Source organism: Hemiscyllium ocellatum, chromosome 19 (assembly GCF_020745735.1).
Source record: "Hemiscyllium ocellatum isolate sHemOce1 chromosome 19, sHemOce1.pat.X.cur, whole genome shotgun sequence".
Lineage (NCBI taxonomy): Eukaryota > Metazoa > Chordata > Chondrichthyes > Orectolobiformes > Hemiscylliidae > Hemiscyllium > Hemiscyllium ocellatum.
Genome location: NC_083419.1, coordinates 33,227,702 through 33,247,947, shown reverse-complemented (window position 1 = coordinate 33,247,947; position 20,246 = coordinate 33,227,702). Strand labels below are relative to the sequence as shown.

The following is a 20,246-nucleotide window of genomic DNA, read 5'->3' as shown; positions in this document are numbered from 1 at the left end:
GAATTTCTGCTTCCTACCTTTGTCATTGAAGCCTAGGTGGACCATGACTTGGGGCTTCTCCCCCTCCCCATCAAGGATCCTGAAAACACAATCAGAGACATCATGAACCCTGGTACCTGGGAGGCAACACACTAACCATGAATCTCTCTCATTCCCACCGAACCTTCTATGTGTCCCCCTAACTATGGAGTCCCCAATGACTAATGCTCTGCTCCTCTTCCCCCTTCTCTTCTGAGCAACAGAGACAGATTCTGTGCCAGAGACCTGTGCCCCATTGCTTACCCCTGATAAGTTTCACTGCCCCCACCCGCCTCCCCCCCCCCCCACCACAACAGTATCCAAAATGTGATACTTGTTGTTGAGAGGAACGGCCACAGGTGATCCCTGCACTGCCTGCTACTTCCCTTTCCATCCCCGACAGTAACCCACGTATCCTCTTCTTTTACCTGAAGTGCGACTACCTCCCTGTAACTCCTCTCAATAACCCCCTTTGCCTCCCAAATGATTCAAAGTTCATCCAGCTCCAGCTGCAATTCCCTAATACCTTCTCCAAGTATATTGGTGTGGTCACATTATTTCAAAGGTCTCCTCAAAACGTAGCCCTTTGAACCATACCTGCAAGTCTCCCTCCCCAAGTTAGTTATCGATTCACACAGCATTGAAACAGACTGGTCCAACCAGTCCACAGAGATGGTGTTCCCAATCTAAACTAACCCCACCTGCTTGGTTGATATCCTTACAAATCTTTCCTATTCATGAACTTATCCAAATGTCCTTTTAAATGTTGTAACTGTACTTGCATCCACCACTTTCTCTGGCAGTTCATTCCATGCACAGCTTCATTTTCTCAGTGGCAGTTGCAGTGGGAGGAGTGACAGCAAGGACCAGAGCCCCATCGGGAAGGTAGGAATAAGGAATAAGTTGGTAGGTCATGCCTCACAAATCTTATTGAGTTCTTTGAGAAGGTGACCAAACAGGATGAGGTTAAAGCCATTAATGTAGTGTATATGGATTTCAGTAAGGTGTTTGATAAGGTTCCCCATAGTAGACTACTGCACAAAATATGGAGGCATGGGATTGAGGGTGATTTAGCAGTTTGGATCAGAAATTGCATAGCTGAAAGAAGACAGAGTGTGATAGTTGATGGAAAGTGTTCATCCTGGAGTTCAGTTACTAGTAGTGTACTGCAATGATTGGTTTTGCGGCCACTGTTTGTCATTTTTATGAATGATCTGGATAAGGGCATAGAAGGATGGATTAGTAAATTTGCGGACTACACTAAGGTCAATACAGTTGTGGATAGAGCCGAAGGATGTTGCAGGTTACAGAGGGACATAGGTAAGCTGCAGAGCTGGACTGAGAGGTGGCAAATGGAGTTAATGCAGAAAAGTCTGAAGTGATTCACTTTCGAAGGAGTAACAGGAATGCAGAGTACTGAGCTAATGTTAAAATTCTTAGCAGTGTAGATGAGCAGAGAGATCTCTGTGTCCATGTACAGAGATTCCTCAAAGTTGCCATACAGGTTGACAGGGTTGTTAAGAAAGCATGTTGTATGTTCACTTTTATTGGCAGAGGGATTGACTTTCGGAGGCATGAGGTCATGCTGCAGCTGCACAAAACTCTGGTGCGGCCACATTTGGAGTATTGCATACAGTTCTGGTTACCCCTTAGGAGGAAGGATGTGGAAGCTTTGGAAAGAGTTCAGAGGAGATTGATGAGGAGCGAAGGTCTTACAAGGAAAGGTTGAGGGACTTGAGGCTGTTTTCATTAGAGAGAAGAAGGTTGAGAGGTGACTTAATTGAGACATACAGGATAATCAGAGGGTTAGACCAGGTGGATAATGTGAGCCTTTTTCCTAGGATGGTGATGGCTAGCACAAGGGGACATAGCTTTAAATTGAGGGGTGTTTCATATATAGGACAGATGTCAGAGGTAGCTCATTTACTCAGAGTAGTAGAGGCGTGGAACACACTGACTGCAACAATTGTAGACTCGCCAACTTTAAAGGCATTTAAATGGTCTTTGGATAAGCATATGGACAAGAATGGGATAGTGTAGGTTAGATAGGCTTCAGATTGGTTTCACAGGGCAGCGCAACATTGAGGGCTGTAATGTTCTAAGTGCATGAATCACTTTCCATGTAAAAACATTGCCCCTCATGTCCTTTTTAAATCTTCCTCCTCTCATCTTAAAAATATACCCCTCAGTTTTGAATGTCCCCATTCCCTTGCCTTGTACCTCATGATTTTATAAACCTCAGTCTCCTATGCTCCACTGAAAACAGAAATTCCAGTCATAGTCATGCAGCACAGAAATAGATCTTTTGATCCATCCAGTCCATGCCGAACATAATCCCATGGAAAAGACAACCCATTAATATTTTATAAACTTCGGTAAGGTCACTTCTGAATCTCCAAAGCTCCAATAAAAATGTCTCAGCCTGTCAAACCTTTCTTTATAACTCAACCCTTCCATGCCTAGCAACATCCAGTCTATTTTTATGTGTCATAACTTCCATTCCTGGCAACCCTAAACCCTCTCCAGTTCAATAATATCCTTTCCATAACAAGGCAACCAGAACTGCACACATTACTTCAGCAGAGGCCTTACCAATTTCCCGTACAACCTCAACATGATGTCGCAACTGCATACTCAAAGGTCTGAGCACTGAAGGCAAGTGTGCTAAACACCTTCTTAACCACCCAGTCTACCTGTGATGCAAATTTCAAAGAGTTATGTACCTGAACCCCAGCGTCTAGCCTTCCCTTTACATGCCATTTGGGCAAGTTTTAATTTTGCAATGTCGTATTGTCATCCAATTTGTATATTCAAAATAGACGTCCAGTAAAATCAATAAGTTCATTTCCAAGTATTATTCGAAAATCAGAGGATCTTCCCTCTGAGCAGACCACTGTTATGTGGCAGTCTAAGTGTCTAAATTCATCAAACATTATACAGAAAATAAGTTGAACACAGTCATAGAGCCACTCAGCATGGAAACACACCGTTCAGTCCAACTCGTCCATGCTGAACGTCAGTCGAGTTCCATTTGCCAGCTATTGGCCCATATCCCTTTAAACCTCTCGTTCATTTATCCACCCTGATGGCTTTTTAATGTTGGAATTGCAATGTTTGGAGATAAGCAGTGGAATTTTCTTGTTAGTGAGAGGGGGAGGGAAGGTTACCTTTATCTCAGTCATGCAGCTGCACTTAAAGAGAACAGACAAGAGGATGAAACCAAGCGTTTGGTTTGGAAGAGTTTTGGTCACTATCTGCGTATAGAGATCCTTTGAGTGAGTTGTGTGTACTTTCATAATGTAAACGGCATTGCGAGGCATACCTTCCAAGTGCAGCACTGAATAAAAAAAAAGTTATGTGTGCCGCCGCCTTCCACCCAGTGGTTAACTCCTGCTAAAGTTTCAAATGAAAACATTGAAAGCCAGTCCCTTCATGATCCTTGAGTTTATCTGGGCGTTAACCGATGGACGCTGTGTAATATCACAACACGCTTCGAGATGTCATAGGACTGTTAAATCTGGTAAATGAATCAGCTGTTTTACTGTATCAAGGCAATAAACCCGAATAATATTTTGTTCTTTGGCTGGAGCTTTTAAAGAAAGGCGGTCTGAATCTTATTTTGGTTTCGAAACATATTTGACTACAATTTGGCATATAACGGAAGTAAGTCAAAATACAAATACATCAGATTAAGAGTCAAATGTAAAGTAAGAGGTTTGATTGAGTTCAAGACAGTTGTGAACGGCGGCCGTGTGGACCCTGCACTTCTCAATGGCCCTACTCCAGCGCTGAATACCATTGGCATCCGGAAATGATGAAAACTGTGGTCTGGGGTGAAAAAGGGAGAGAGAAAAAAAAAGCCTCTCTTGTGAAGAAATGAGTTGCAGAAGAGTAATGTAAGTATAGCAAGTTTACTCGCAGCGTGGCTATCTGGCTTCATTCAGTCCTCGTTGCATAAGTGTCTGGGCTGCAGAAAGTAACCGAATGGTGTCGTTTGGATACTTTGTAACTTTTTTTTTGTTGATTTGATATAACTAAATCACCTTCGAATAAAGGTAAAGGTTGGGAATGGTTTGCAGGTACGTAACCCAAGGAAACTATAGGGCTAAGATCTGAGTGCAATCTAAATAATAACATGCTTTTCTCTGGAATTGTTTTCGTTCAAGGAAAACTATATTTCATGTTTTTTTAAAAAAAGATTCGGAACAACTATTGACGTAGTTCAAATAATAGTTTACGATTGGGATGTCAAAGTAACTTTAGAAATTACATAAAGGACTAAATGCAGTTTTTGTATATGTTTATGGTCTGCTGCTTTTGTAGTTTTGAGATTCTCTCCTTGCATTTCCTAGGATTGCTGGTTCCGTTTCTGGCATCTGTGCCTGAGTGAGCTGCTTGGCAGATGTCCCGAGTGAAAGAACCTCTAAGGCCTGAAGGGCCAGAAGAGGAGGACATTTTTAGTGAAAACAGTCTTTTACTTCACACTGATGGTAAGAAAACTTAGGGTTTAAAAACTCCAGCAACCTCATACAGTTGGGGAAATTCAGTTGGAACGAAATCTAATACTCAATACAAATTATGCATAGTTTAGACAATAGGAATTGATTAGAAGCACTTTACTCACTAATGTTACTTTTTATCTATAAAACTTAAAAAAAAGTACCAAGCTTTCATACATGTAGATATACAAATGATTGATGTTTGGTTTCAGGATGTTAGTTGAGACTTGAGCTTTTAAAATATGCAACTAACCTATAATTGGTCTTGGGAGTGTATTCAAATTTGAAATCCTGTTGTTGCTCTTTTATAAGTTTCCCCAAGACTTTGGTTTGTTTCAGATGATTAAATTGCTGTGTTGATTCTCACTGAAGCATTTGAGATTCAAACTGAAGTACCTTACACCTGAGTACAGTTATTGGCTTTCAGACTTACACTGTTAGTTGAAAGTGATATGTATTCCAAAAAAGTGCATCCTTAAATTTCAATATTAGTATCATTTTGAAATATTTATTCACTACATAGTGAAATCTAAGCAATATTTTTGGTTCTTGAAGGAATTCTTTCTGTGTGTAAGATATACATTGAAATTTAGTAAATTTTTAAAAATGCTGTGACAATCAATATGTCAAACTATGTATAAAAGTCTCTTACTTGAAATTCATGTTGTGGAAATTGACCTTTCTTTTACTTTTAAATAATTTCCTTTAGGATTTGTGTTTAATGTTATCCATATCTTGTCATATCCTTCTCTAGCTAACACCACACAGTTAGATAAGGAATTTTATATGAAAATTAAATAAACACTAGAGAGATTGCTGCGCATATGAAATTGATGCTTGGGTGTGTCACCTGATCAGTAGCCAAAAGCTTAATTTTGGCAATTCGTAGTGAATTATGTGCTGGACAGCTATTTCTGGCATCTTTCTATTGTTTGTTTATTTTAAACCCTTCAATTGTTGTGAACTGTAGACTTACTGAATTGCTTCTGTCTTTAAGTAATGAAATGGCCTTATTATTCAATTGTTAGCAAACATGAAACCAATTGCTAGAACTGGTAAACTTGATGTCAGTGAAAGTGTACTATTTGATACGAATGCTAAACTAAAATGAGTTTAATTTATTAGCAAAGGGAGCAAGGGTTTAACTTGGATGTTATGAAATTGACTATTCTGCTATTTTCTAGGTGTAGAAACTACAAAGAATGATTTGTTTTCATTTTTATTGGGACATCTAAACTAGTGTATTTAGCCCTTCCTGTGATCTGTGTTCTTGGTCTTGACAACTGCCTGAACCTGGAAAACAGCGCACAACTGCAGTGTTATATTAGACTGCGAATTAACTTTCAAACACACATCCACATGATAACCAAGACCACTTGTCGTAATATTACATGACCGAAGTGAGACTGCAGCTTGTTTACTACTGAAACTCCCACGTGATGCCTACTTGCTAGCTTTTCATCTTCCACCTCCATAAACTCAAGCTCAACCAAAACTCCACTGCCTGTGTTGAACAAAGCTCTGTTTAAGTGTTAGTACTGTTTACTTCAAGACAAGTAATTCCTATCTTTGTTCTCAAAGCCCTATGGATGTCCTTACCAGTTCCACTACTGCTTCCTCCCCAGTCACTCAATTCTTTGAGACATCTGTGCTGCTTCAATTCTCTCCAGCACAAACCAGATTTTAATCACTCCATCACTAATACCCATACATTCAGCCACTGATACCTTGAGCACTGAAACTTCCCTCTCCATCCAAACCCCTCTACTTTTCAATACTCCTTTAAGATGTTCCTTACATCTTTCTCCTCAACCAGATCTTTTGATTGTTGTCCTTAATATCTCCTTATGTGGTTTAATATTAAATTGTATTTAATACTCTAACTTGCTTTGGAACATCTACCCATGTTAACTTGCGTTTATATTATGCATTTGTTTTTCAGATGAGATTTAAAGGTTTTTAAATTTTCACCTTACATTTAAGCTGGGTGTAATTAATGGTACAGATGTTTAGCTCTGTAATATTACAGATGTTTACACATGTCCTTTCACCTCTACAAACGTAACTGAAGTTTATAGAATTACAAAGAGGTTTCTGTGCCAAAATATTTCAATTAGCTTCTAATGCTCAGCATTAGCCTGCTCCCATTCTACTTTATCCCAATTGAGCAACATATTCTTCTTCTCCTATCTCCCTCATGCTTGTATTTAGCTTTATATACATCTCTGCTAAAATATTTTGACCACATATTGTGGTACTGGGTCTCTCACTCTTTTTTCTCAGTACAGAAATTGTTTCTCCAGTTTCTAATTGCTAAATTCAATAAAAATTATGGTTTCCAGTTAAGAACAAAGCAACAGGAGGAGGCCATAATGCCCCTTGAACCTGCTTTGCCATGTAATAACATTGTGGTTCTCAAATTCCACTCCAGTTTCCTACCCCAATAAACTATTGATTTCTGCTTCGAATATAGTCAACAACTGAACATTGTAGGTTAGAGATTTCCAAATATTGTCGGGTTTGAACAAAAATTCTTCTTTATCATGGACCAGAATGGCCGTAGCCTGAGATTATGTCCCGTAGTTGTAGACTCTCCAGCCGTGGAGAAAAAAACACCTTCATATGAAGAGGCAATCTTCATATCCCAAGAAGCAACCTCATGAACCTTTGTAATCTTTTGAGGTTTTTCTCAGGCCATGGAATTCGTAGTTGCTAAGACCAAAAATACAAGTAGTACTTTGATTGGGAACTTGCCAAAACGCTGCACAATTGTAGCAAGATTTCTTTATTAATACTCTAAACCGCTCATAATAAAGACTAATCTACTATTTCCGTTTCCCATTGTTCGATGTATATACATGTTCACTTTGTGATTTTTTTAAAAATACATGACAGTTAATACCCTCTGTCCATGCCATTTAACCAACATTTCATAGTTCTGAACCACTTTGGAGAACAAAAACTTCCTCTCAAAATGAATGACCTTGCCTTCATAATTTATACTCTTTTTGTATTACCTGCTTACTGAGGCCTCAGCAGTGATGCCCCTTGCGGCATCCCATTTGTAACCACCAGTCAATCTGAAAATGACCCGTATTGTTCCTGAGTTGGTTTTATCCTTTAATCAATCTTCCAGTTGTGAAAATATAATATCCCTATCTCCTGAAATATTATCTTATGCAACGTGCTTTTCTGTGGCATTTTGTCAAGTGCCTTTCAAGATGTGAATGTCACACCTAGTGGTTCTTTTAACTTGCCCTGCTGGCTCATCTATCTAAGACATCCATCAGAGATATCAAATTGATTTCCTTTTCATAAAACTATGCTGACTTCAACAAGTCATATATTTAGGTGTCCTGTTGGATTTAGAACTGGGTAATGAAACAACAGGCCAGGTGTTAGATTTGGAGGTAGATGTGCACTTTGGTGATAGTGACCAAAATTCGGTTATGTTTGCTCTAGCGATGGAAAGGGATAGGTATATACTGCAGGGCAAGAGTTATACCTGGGGGAAAAGGACTTACTTACGATTAGGCAATGTTTAGGATGCATAAGATGGAGAAGGAAACTCCAGGGGATGATCGCAATTGGAATGTGGTGCAAGTTCAAGGGACAGTTACTGCGTGTCCTTGATAAGCATATACCTGTCAGGCAGGGAGGAAGTGGTCACTAGAGGGAAATATGGTTTATTAAAGAAGTTGAATCTCCTGTCAAGAGGAAGAAGGAGGTTTATGTAAAGATGAGATGTGAAAGCTTAGCAAGGGTGCTGAGAGTTACAAGTGTGCCAGGAAGGACCTAAAGAGAGAGCACAGAAGAGCTAGGAGGGGACATGAAAAGTCTTTGGCAGTTAGGATCAAGAAAAAAACCCTAAAATTTTCTATAGGTATGTTAGGAAATAAAGAATGACTAGGGTAAAATTACAGCCGGTCATGGACAGTAGTAGGAAATTGATCCAAGAGATAGGAAAGGTGCTAAATGAATATTTTTCATCAATGTTGTAGAGGAGAATACTGAGAAACAGGCAATTAGACTAGAAGGGATTGAAGTTCATAAGGAGGGGGTGCTAGCAATTCTGGAAAGCGTGAAAATAGTTAAGTCTCCTGGGCCAGATGGGATTTATCCTAATATTCTTTGGGAAGCCTGGGAGGAGATTACAGAGCATTCGACTTTGATCTTTATGTCATCATTGTCTATAGGAATACTGCCAGAAGACTAGAGGATAGCAAATGTTGTTCCTTTCTTTAAGAAGGGGCAGAGACAACCATGGAAGTTATAGACCAGTGTGCCTTACTTCTGCTGTGGGCAAAGTTTTGGAAAGGATATATAATTATCTAGAAAGGAATAATTTGATTAGGGTAGTCAGCATGGTTTTGTGAAGGATAGATTGTGCCTTTCAAACCTTATTGAGTTCTTTGAGAAGGTGACCAAACAGGTAGGTGAGGGAAAAGCAGTTGATGTGATGTATATGGATTTCAGTAAAGCGTTTGATAAGATTCCCCACATTAGCGCTATTGCAGAAAATACAGAGGCGTGGGATTGAGGGTGATTTAGTGGCTTGGGTCAGAAATTGGCTAGAAGACAGAGTGGTGGTTGAATGGAAATGTTCCTCCTGGAGTTCACTTTGTAGTGGAGTACTGCAAGGATCTGTTTTGGGGTCCCTGCTATTTGTCATTTTTATAAATGACCTGGATGAGGGCATAGAAGGATGAGTTAGTGAATTTGCAAATGACGCTAAAATTGGTGGAGTTATGAACTGTGTGGAAGGATGTTGCAGGTTACACATGAACATAGATAAGCTGCAGAACTGGCAAGTGGAGCTTAATACGGAGAAGTGAGGTGATTCACTTTGGAAGGCACAACAGGAATACAGAGTACTGGGCTAATGGTAAGATTCTTGGTAGTGTGGATGAGCAGAAAGATCTCTGTGTCCATGTGCATAGATCCCTTAAAGTTGCTACCCAGATTGATAGGGTTGTTAAGAAGGTGTACAGTGTGTTAGTTTTTATTGGTAGAGGGATTGTGTTTTGGAGCCATGAAGTCATGTTGCAGCTGTACAAAATCTGGTGCGGTCGCACTTGGAGTATTACATACAGTTTTGTCGCTGCACTATATGAAGGATGTGGAAGCATTGGAAAGAGTGCAGAGGAGATTTACCAGGGTGTTGCCAGGTATGGAGGGAAGGTTTTAAGAAGAAAGACTGAGGGACTTGAGGCTGTTTTTGCTAGAAAGAAGAAGATTAAGACATGACTTAATGGAGGCATATTAGAGGATTAGATAAGGTGGACAGTGGGGGCCTTTTTCCTCAGATGATGATGGCTAGCATGAAGGGGCATCATTTTAAACTGAGAAGTAATAGATATTGGACAGATGTCCATAGTAGGTTCTTTACTCTGAGAGTAATAAGGGCATGGAATGTCCTGCCTGCAACAGGAGTGAACTTGCCAACATTAAGGGCATTTAAACGGCCATTGGATGATAATGGAATAATGTAGGTTAGATCGGTTTTAGGTCTGAGCTGTTATGTTCTATGTTATCACTTCTTTGAGAATTTTCAGCATTTTGGTCATGGCTGGTGTAAGGCTAATTGGTATGCAGTCCATGGTGTGCTCTCTGTCTGTTGCTGCCTTGCTCTTGACTCTGTGTTACATTTGCCACCTACTAATCCATAGGAACAATTCCAGAATCTAGGGAATTTTGGAAGATCACCACTAATGCATCCAGTATTCCTGTAATCGCCTTTTTTAGAATCCCAGGACTTAGGTGATCAGATCGCTGGGTTGGGTCAACTTTGATGCCCATTAATTTCTCCTTTCCCTTTTCTTTAGCCCTTCCTGTTACCCACCTCTTTTTCTCTGCTTCACTCTCAATTGGCTCATGATTCTGCAGTATGTCAGGAATTATTTATATCCTCAGCTATGAAGAAGGTCACAAATTATTTGTTTAATATCTTTGCTATTTAGAGTCATAGAGTCATATTTTCTTTATTTCCCTTTTTTATTTTCCCTTGTCTCAGCCTTCGACATCCAGATTGACATTTCAGGGGTAAAAAAGCTGGTTAGACTACAAGTCCCTCTGGTGATGCAATTGAATAAATTGAAATGATTGGACTTGGCACTAAATTGGCCATCTCACTTTGAAACAATGGGTGACCTGTAAGACAAATAGAAATTGTTCACTGTGCTCTTTAATATTCCTGCAAATCAGTTGATGGAGGCACCAAGATGTTAATCTTATCCAGGAGTGAAGAAACCTTCACAGCATTCTCATTTAGTTCTCCACAAAGTTCTATTTGTCCAATAATATATACTTTAACATCAGTATAATGGTGGAAGCAGTACTACTTACATAACCACTTGTGGTTGCTTATGAGTAAATACTAGAGTGATTTTTATCCACAGTCAGTGAAAATATCAGCATAACATTGGTTCGCGTGAGCCCCAGAAGGTGAGAGCACATGTTCCTGATATCAGAAAGGGCGGATCGTTACATGACTGCTGGAGCATCAGGATTTAAATGCTGTTGATTGAATGATGATTTATCAGGTCTTCTGTATATTTATACCCAAGTGCACATTTCTTTCCGGCTCTTAGTGTTATCTTGACAGAGGAAATTTCTTTTAAAAAATTGACTTAAGGCCAAATGGCCTTCATTGACAAGGTTAGCATTTTATTGCCCAACTTTTACTTGTCCTTGGGAAGGAAGTGATGAGCTGCTATTGTTTATCTGATGTTGGAATGCCCACATTGCTGTTCGTAAAGTAGTTCCAGGAATTTGACTCAGTAGCAGAGGAGGAAAAATCTATTGGTCCAAGTCAGGATAGTGCATGGGTTGGAATGGAATTCAGGGTGGTGATGTTGTCCTTTGTCCTTCTAGTAGGTAGAGGCTATCGATTAGTAACATGGCATTTAAAAAGCCTTGGTGGGTTATTGCTATGCATGGTACACATCACTGTCACTGTGTGGGTTGGTAGAGGAGGGTATGAATATTTAAAGGTATTAGAAGTGGCTCCAATTAAGTGAATTGCTTTATCCTGGATATTGTCAAACTTCTTGAATGTCGTTGGAGCTGCACTCATCTAGGCAAGGGGGGAGAATTCCATCACACTCCTGACTTGTGACTTGTAGATGGTGGATTGGCTGTCAGGTGCTCAGAGGTGAGGCACTCAGCGCAGTATTCCCAGCCCTGACTTGTTCTCGTAGCCACACGTATGGCTTGTTTGGTTCAGTTCCTGGTCAAATGTAACCTCCAGGATGTTGATCTTGGGGGATTTAATGATGATCATGCCGTTGAATGTCAAAGTGAGATGATTAGATTACCTCTTGTTGGAGATGGTGAATGCCTGGCAGTTGAGGCCTGAATGTTGTTCAGGTCTTGCTACATTTTGACACGGACTGCTTCAGTATCTGAGGAATCATAAATGCTGCTGAAACTTGTGCAATTGTCCCCACCTCTGAATTTTTGATGGAAGGAAGGTCACTGAAGATGGTTTAACCTACCACATGACCTTGAGGAACTCCTGCAGAGAGATTCTGGAGCAGAGATCAGTATCTCGAACAATCTCGAGCATCTTCGTTTTGTGTCCAGCATAAGTCCAGCAAACATAAAGTTTTTTACCCTTGCTTCCCATTGACTCCAAATTCACCACACACTTTCAAATACTGCCTTGATGGGGCAGTAACTGATAAGGTCCTGATGAGGAGTTATCGGACTCGAAAGTCTAACATTGCATTCTTACAGATGCTACCAGACTGCTGCATTTCTCCAGCAATATCTGTTTTGTTTGCTTGAGATGGCTTGTCCAATTGGCATTTCTGGCTGAAGGTGGGTGCAAACCCTTCAGCCCCTATCTGTTCTAATATGCTGGTTTCCCCCATCAAGGAGGATGGGAATGTTTATGGAGACACCTACTTCTGGTAGTTAATTTTCTGGCACCATTTGAGACTGCGGCAAGACTGCAGAGATAAATTGGGGTCTATTGTTTGTGGCATAACTTTAGCCTGTCATATCACGTGTCACTTGCACCTCTTGGCAGGCAAGTAATCCTGTGCTGAGCTCCATCAGATTAATATTTTATTTGTAGACCTGCCTGGTGCTGTTCCTGTATCCTCTCCTGCACTCTTCATTGTACAAGGGTTGATCTCCAGCTGGGAGCATGATGGATATATTGAGTCATGGATACAAATTGCGTCTTTGAGTCTGACTCTGCTGCTGCTGGTTTCTCACAGTGCTCCATGGATGCCCAGTCAGAAATTGCCAGGTCTGTCAAAAATCCATTTCGTTCAGCATGAGAGTGATGCCACACAACCTTCTGGGAGGGATTAGTTCCATTCATCTCTAGGAGTGAGATTTGTGAGGGTGATTAGAGAGCTTTAGTTTTTGGTATTTCCTACTCCACCATGTTTTCATTTTCAGGCTTTACCATTCTGTGTTGTAAATGAGTGAGTAGGTCAGTTGTTCTAAACTATTGTCTGTGCCATCCTGAAATTTTTACTTTGTTAGTCAGGAATGTAGAGCATTCTACACTGTTTGCTTTCTTTTGAATATTCCATTCATTGCATTTTGTTTCCATTTTGACTGTGCTGCCCGCTGGCTCTGCCAGCTCCTCCAAATTATGCAAACACAATTCTATAGGACACCATTTATGTTCATAAACATAACTTGATATTTTTAAATGTCAAGGATTGAAAATTCTTGGGAAGGCCTCTTTGTGGATCTGGGATATGTCTTATGTCTGTCCAATGGATGGACTGCTGACTCTCTACCAAGTTCCTGTGTCAACATAATATAGGCTGATGTTTATTTATGCTCGGTTAGCATGGGGCACTTGTTTTAGCTGATATAGAAGAATTTAACTCCAACTCCTATCTTCCTGAGAACTTCACAGAACATCGCTCACTGACAACAGCAGTTTGCCAAGATCAGTTGGTTGCTTTATGAAAACAATTCTTGAAGATTTAAGGTTTTTTTTATCCCCCGTTTTGAGTCCTCGTGAATTCTGGTGGCAGGGACACCGCGTCACTTATGACTCCATTATTGTGTAGCTTCATCAAACACCAGTGAGAGAACTAATTTGAAACAGAAGCAAAATGCTGGCAGTATTCATGATTGAACAGAAGGTTATTGATTTGAAAGGTTCATTCTGTTTTTCTCTCCACAGTTGCTGCCTGACCCGATAAGTCTTTCCAGCATTTTCAGCTTTTGAAAAAAATTTCATGGTACATGTACTTTATAGGGGTAGGTTCATGGTAATGAAGTGTATTTAAACAACAAATTCTGAATGTCATACACAAGTCAGAACATAAAAATGTGTCCATGTGTCCTGTCTTAAGGAATTCTAATTGTTAAAAACCGAAAGAACTGCTGATGCTGTAAACAGAAACCAAGACAGAAATTGCGGGAAAAGCTCAGCAGATCTGGCAGCAAGTGTGAAGAAAAATCAGGGTGAAAGTTTCTGGTCTGGTGACCCTTCCTCGGAACAATTTTCTAAATTCTACTTGTTTTTCTCTTTTCTGTCTACCTTTTTGACAAACAATTTTCATAATTGGTCATGGCAGTAGTAGTTTGCCTGGACAAATTCTAGCATGTGTGAGTGAATTTTCTTGTCAGTTAGTGACAGAAATGTGCTTGCAATTTAGTGATCCTCCAGGGACATTGTTTTCCTGATTGCTGTGCTGGAGGATGTTTCACAACAGAAAGAAGAGCATCTTTAGCAAAAAGGAAATGCAAAAGACCTCCTGAATCGAAATATGTCACTAAGAAAAACTTATAAGTGGACTTGTTAATATGAGCCAATTGATTGATTAGCCTGACTAATATGTTATCATAATATCTTTTTAACAAAGGTTCCGTGTTTTCTCTGCGTGCATTTGTATCAATATAGTACCCTCTACCTTTGGTGGGGTTTTATCTGTTTTCTGTGTGGCAAGCAGGCATGAAGTAATCCGAGCAGAATGAGTAGAAATTGACTATCTGTAGAGCGTTCACCTGAGAATGTAACTTTTTAAATAAAAAGTTCTGGGATTTACGTATGGAAGAACTGAAACCAAATTGGTCATTCTAAAAGATGAGAGACTTAACAAACAATCCAGGTCTTTTTCAATGTATAATTTCAGTTGCATCGCACTCTAAACTTATACTATAAATTCTGTGTCTTAAGATCTTACACTCCACAGCCACCTGATGAAGGAACAGCACTCCAAAAGGTAATGTTTCCAAATAAACCTGTTGGACTATAACCTGGTGTTGTGATTTTTAACTTTTGTACAACTTAGTCCAGCACTGACACCTCCAAATCATATCTGTTGGGCAGAAGACCTGAATGATATTTTGATGTAGAAAAAACATAGAGTTTGCACCTGCATTAAGCTTTGTATATGTAAATAAAGGAATACTTTTTTACATTTGGGATGCCTATCCCACCTCATTCAAGAATCAAGATTATTAATAATGCAACCAACAGACATTAAAATATCACCATCAAAAAGGTATTTTCTTGGGAATTGTTACTTCTGGCTCTCCTTCTCTTCTCCCACACACATTTACCAGTCCTCCATTTCTTGAGTAGTTACCACTGCAGTTGTGTCACACCATTACTGCCACCCACTCCTTCCAGTTGACTATCCTTCTGGTTCGTCAACAGGCCTTATGCATGTGATTAATGCGGCTCTAAGTTCCAAATCCCTTCAGTAAGCTGCCTCCGGTCAGCCAGCAGCTTGGTAACAGCAAACTCTGCTTTCACTTGTATCGTGGCTTATAGCAGCAAATTAGTGAAAGCAGTAACACATCCTCATCTAAGTTTTTTTATTTGAATTACAAAAAAATTTAGCCCTGCCGTCTCTTAAGAAGTGTTATAAGCAACCCACTGAACTGTGTATGTGCCACATGGTGAGTTGGAAAATAATGAAATGTTAACTCATCCGTTTGGTTGAATAATGGACAGATAGAGGTATTAAAAATGAGTTGATAAGCAAATACAGTATCAGGATTTTTAATCTAAAACACGGTTCCATAAAATGTGCATTACTACACCGTCCAAAGGAGTCTGCACTGAACATAAGTAAATCTTCACACATGACTAACCGTGTTTGTGGTATTCACAGTGTCATTGCTCAATTCACTGTCCCTTTGCATAATTGCATTTTAATATAGAATTAACCTTTCTGAGAGTATCTGTTAAGGTATTATCATTCAGATTTTCTTCTTTTAAAAAAAGGTAAGCCAAAATTAAAACACACTGTTTCAATAGTGATGCTGAATTTGCCATCTAAATGTTTGAGAATTGTTAGAATGTAAAATTGAGATAGTTAAAGGATGTCCACTTTGAGGCACAGGCCAAAAAAATGCATAAATAAGTTAAATGATGATACCCATCATGCAATCTTTGACAGTGGAGGAATGAGGTCATATGGGATGCTAAATGTGAAGCTGAAAATGTTTCGGAGCAGCATTGACCTGGTAGTTTGCAACAAAGAAAGGTAGAATAATTACAATGGATATAAAATTGGAATGTCAGAGATTTACAGGTTTTCAATATCTGATAATCAGCATTGCATGTTCCCCAGCATGCAAACAGGATCTAGAAAAGTCTTCATAGATGTGGAAGAATTAATCATAACTGTCTTGGGGTTTGTTGAACGTTCCCAATTAAATTACAAATGATTTGTCATGCAGTCTAATGTAGCTTATCCATCCAGGAAGACCCCAGTAACTTCCAGATTGGTAGCCAGCTGTTTTCATATTATCTCGAGGAATTGCCTCAAATTCTCAACCTGAAAACCCCATCCATGGTATTTAATTTGGAGAAGGACTTCTTGATGTCATTGCTAAATTTGCACTTCACTTTGAAGCTAAACCCATTGTCTTACTTTCATGTAGAAGTTTGAAATTGTGTTCTAAATTTACCTTTTATGCTTTTATGTGGTTCTTCAAAGACCCCAAGTTACACTACCTATTGTAGAATTGTAAGGAAAAATAGTTAATATTTAGTTATTTACTAAATCACTTCTAGCACTTAATTGTATCCTGTTCACCGGCATAATGAGGTAACAGCATTCAAGGTACTGTCTGACCAGAGCATTTTATAGTTAAAGCAGGCATGTCTTCTGTCCTTTTGCCACTATCATTTTGTATTCAACTTGCTTTGTTGATAGCTGCCCAGCTGTGATAAGGTCAGTTGAAAGTTCTTTCAATTCCACCTTCGTCAATTTGAGCACAATTTGATATTTATATTTGTATTACTTGATATTTATTTGTCTTGCAGTTTACCTTTTTATTGATGTTCTGCGTAACATTTGTGGGTGGCACGGTGGCACAGTGGTTAGCACTGCTGCCTCACAGTGCCAGAGACCCAGGTTCAATTTCTGACTCAGGCAACTGACTGTGTGGAGTTTGCACATTCTCCCCGTGTCTGCGTGGGTTTTCTCCGGGTGCTCCGGTTTCCTCCCACAGTCCAAAGATGTGCATGCTAAATTGCCCGTAGTGTTAGGTAAAGGGGTAAATGTAGGGGAATGGGTGGGTTGCACTTCGGCGGGTTGATGTGGACTTGTTGAGCCGAAGGGCCTGTTTCCACACTGTAAGTAATCTAATCTAATTTGTTTAGATCTTGAATTGTATCCTTTGCAGTTACTTTTCACCCTTTCCACCATTCATGTTGTCTGAAAATTTGACCAGGTTGTGCTAAGATGCTGAATGAACATTAAAGCAGCTTGGTTCTCAATATCAATCTTTGGAGATATTCATTCATCCCATTCATCTTTATCTATTTACTGACATAACTTCTCAAAAATGATTTATTACCATCTATCCTTAAACTTTTTATTGCTCCCAAGGGTTCACCCCAAATCCCCAGTCTTTCTGGTCTCAAATTGCAAGCATATAGAACTTTATCGAACTGTCTTTCCTCAAAGAAAAAGATGGTTAATCAGAGGTTTAATCTTCAGGATTGTTATTTGCTGTTTATGTTGCTATCATATCGACAATGCTGACACTTGTGTAGCTCATTGCATCATTGTTCAGGATTGATAAGGTTGCTTTTACAATTTTTTGTTTTACTTTTCTAAGGTAACATTTCTTGGTTCTATCATTGATTTTTTTTTGTCTAGGTGTGTTCTGTTGTCTGTCATCTGATGCTTTATAAAGTTATTTTCCATCAAATTTAAGACAAAATGTATAACCTGCTAATGTAACTAGGTTGTATGACTTTTGCTCAAATGTTTGAGAAATCCCTAGTATATTTATATTCTCATATAGCCAGCAAAAAGGAAGCATGTTCATAAAACATGTTCATATAAACTAGAATAAACATGCTATTTTACATAGCTTTATTATTTGGAGAGCTGAGGTAAACATTGAATAATTACGTCTTTCAGATACCAATAAACATGATGAGGGGAGAGAAGTTACACAGCGGGAGGACTTACCTTCACCAGGTAACTGGCCCATACATCAGGATGCAGAGCACCCATCATCCCTGGTGAATGACACTACTGGTGACCTCATCAGAAGTAAGTGCATGGAAGGTCTTTTGACTAATGTAGTGCATTCTGGAACAAATTGCTGTCTGACAGTATTACAATAATACCACAATTACACAGAGTGGCAATATTGACATACAGTTAACTTGTGTCAAATGTGATAATGTCAGTAAAGTAACATGAATCAACGGAAATCGCTTTAACAGAATGATCGCTGTCTGAGTGCATTAACAGTTTGCGCAACTGCTACAGGTATTTGCTGAGCCAGCACTACTTTGATTACCATGCATATTGTCAAACTTGAGTGCACTTATGACGATAATTGCGTTACAGATTTGTTGCCATTGTTTTGAGGAACAAGAAAAAATGATTGGTGAAATTATTCTGGCCCACATTCATTGGCTGCTGGCTGAATGTACACAATTTCCCATTCTCTGTTGAGGATTTAGAACAGTTCTATTCTATAAATTCCGTTTCTCACAGTTTCTTGTCAAAAATGTAGAAGGAAATAGATGTACTAGTATGTACATCTTACAATATGGAAAGCATAGTTTTGAATCAAAATCTGATACTCTGCTCTTTGCTTTTTTTTATTAAATCTACCTAAATTAATCATCATTACAATTATTTTAGAAAAGTTCTAGAAAGTATTCTCTAAAAACCAACTCCACTGTTCAATTTTAGTCAAGCAAAATGGAAATGTGAAAGCAAAGTTGAGAGATCAGCAATGGGCTCTTACTGCTATTGCTCATTGGCAATTATTTTTGTAAAGGAGCCTTACAACAATTATTAAACCATAATGGACATATCCAAGGGAACTATTGCCTGGTTTTAGGAGCCTCTCTGATATATGCTCGAAAGGAAATCCAATCTAATGGAAATGGTCGTTTTGACACATTCAGGGAGACTGATTTAGTAAGGTTAGATCTCATGGAATACAGGGAGAGCTAGCCATTTGGATACAGAACTGGCTCAAAGGTAGAAGACAGAGGGTGGTGGTGGAGGGTTATTTTTCAGACTGGAGGCCTGTGACCAGTGGAGTGCCACAAGGATCAGTGCTGGGTCCTCTACCTTTTTGTCATTTACATAAAAGATTTAGATGCAAGCATAAGAGGTACAGTTAGTAAGTTTGTAGATGACACCAAAATTGGAGGTATAGTGGACAGTGGAGAGGGTTACCTCTGATTACAACAGGATCTGGACCAGATGGGCCAATGGGCTGAGAAGTGGCAAATGGAATTTAATTCAGATAAATGCGAAGTGCTGCATTTTGGGAAAGCAAATCTTAGCAGGACTTATACACTTAATGGTAAGGTCCTAGGGAGCGCTGCTGAACAAAGATACCTTGGAGTGCAGGTTCGTTGCTCCTTGAAAGTGGAGTCGCAGGTAGATAGGATAGTGAAGGAGGTGTTTGATATACTTTCCTTTCTTGGTCAGAGTATTGAGTACAGGAGTTGGGAGGTTATGTTGCGGCTGTACAGGACATTGGTTAGGCCACTGTTGGAGTATTGCGAGCAATTCTGGTCTCCTTCCTATCGGAAAAATGTTGTGAAACTTGAAAGAGTTCAGAAAAGATTTACAAGGATGTTGCCAGGGTTGGAGGATTTGAACTTTAGGGAGAGGCTGAACAGGCTGGGACTTTTTTCCCTGGAGCATCTGAGGCTGAAGGGTGACCTTTTATAAAGGTTTACAAAATTATGAGGGGCATGAATAGGATAAATAGGCAAAGTCTTTTTCCTGGGGTGGGGGAGTCCAGAATTAGAGGGCATAACTTTAGGGTGAGAGGGGAAAGATATAAAAGAGACCTAAGGGGCAACTTTTTCACGTGGAGGATAGTACGTGTATGGAATGAGCTGCCAGAGGATATGGTGGAGGCTGGTACAATTGCAACATTTAAGAGGCATTTGGATGGGTATATGAATAGGAAGGGTTTGGAGGAATATGGGCCGGGTGCTGGCAGATGGGACTAGATTGGGTTGGGATATCTGGTCGACATGGACGGGTTGGACCGAAGGGTCTGTTTCCATGCTGTACATCTCTGTGACTCTAACCTTCATGATTTTTGTAGTTGTCACCCTACTTAAAATACCCAGGATCACCTACATTTTAAATGCTATGTTATCTTCAACTATTTTTTTGAATAGAGCATATACACCTCCTGGTACTTGTCTGGTTCTGTAGCCCCTTAGTAGTGTGTGATTTGGGTTAATTTTCACCCCCCAATCATTCTTCCTTATAAAATATACTACTTCAAACT

General features: G+C 39.5%; 1 protein-coding gene across 3 annotated transcripts in view; it reads left to right on the top strand.

The window, feature by feature from the left end:
* Positions 1 to 3,447: 3,447 nt before the first annotated feature.
* Positions 3,448 to 20,246, top strand: part of mdfic (MyoD family inhibitor domain containing) — a 46,243-nt gene continuing 29,444 nt past the window's right edge. Inside the window, exons 1-3 of one of the 3 annotated variants that reach the window (XM_060839358.1) lie at positions 3,448 to 3,538; positions 4,371 to 4,508; positions 17,885 to 18,019. In XM_060839358.1, coding sequence (XP_060695341.1) covers positions 4,421 to 4,508; positions 17,885 to 18,019 — 223 coding nt within the window. In that variant the 5' untranslated portion in view covers positions 3,448 to 3,538; positions 4,371 to 4,420. Of the gene's footprint in view, positions 3,539 to 3,609; positions 3,915 to 3,960; positions 4,098 to 4,370; positions 4,509 to 17,884; positions 18,020 to 20,246 lie in introns of those variants that run through there. The other 2 variants (XM_060839356.1, XM_060839357.1) reach the window with 2 other exon arrangements.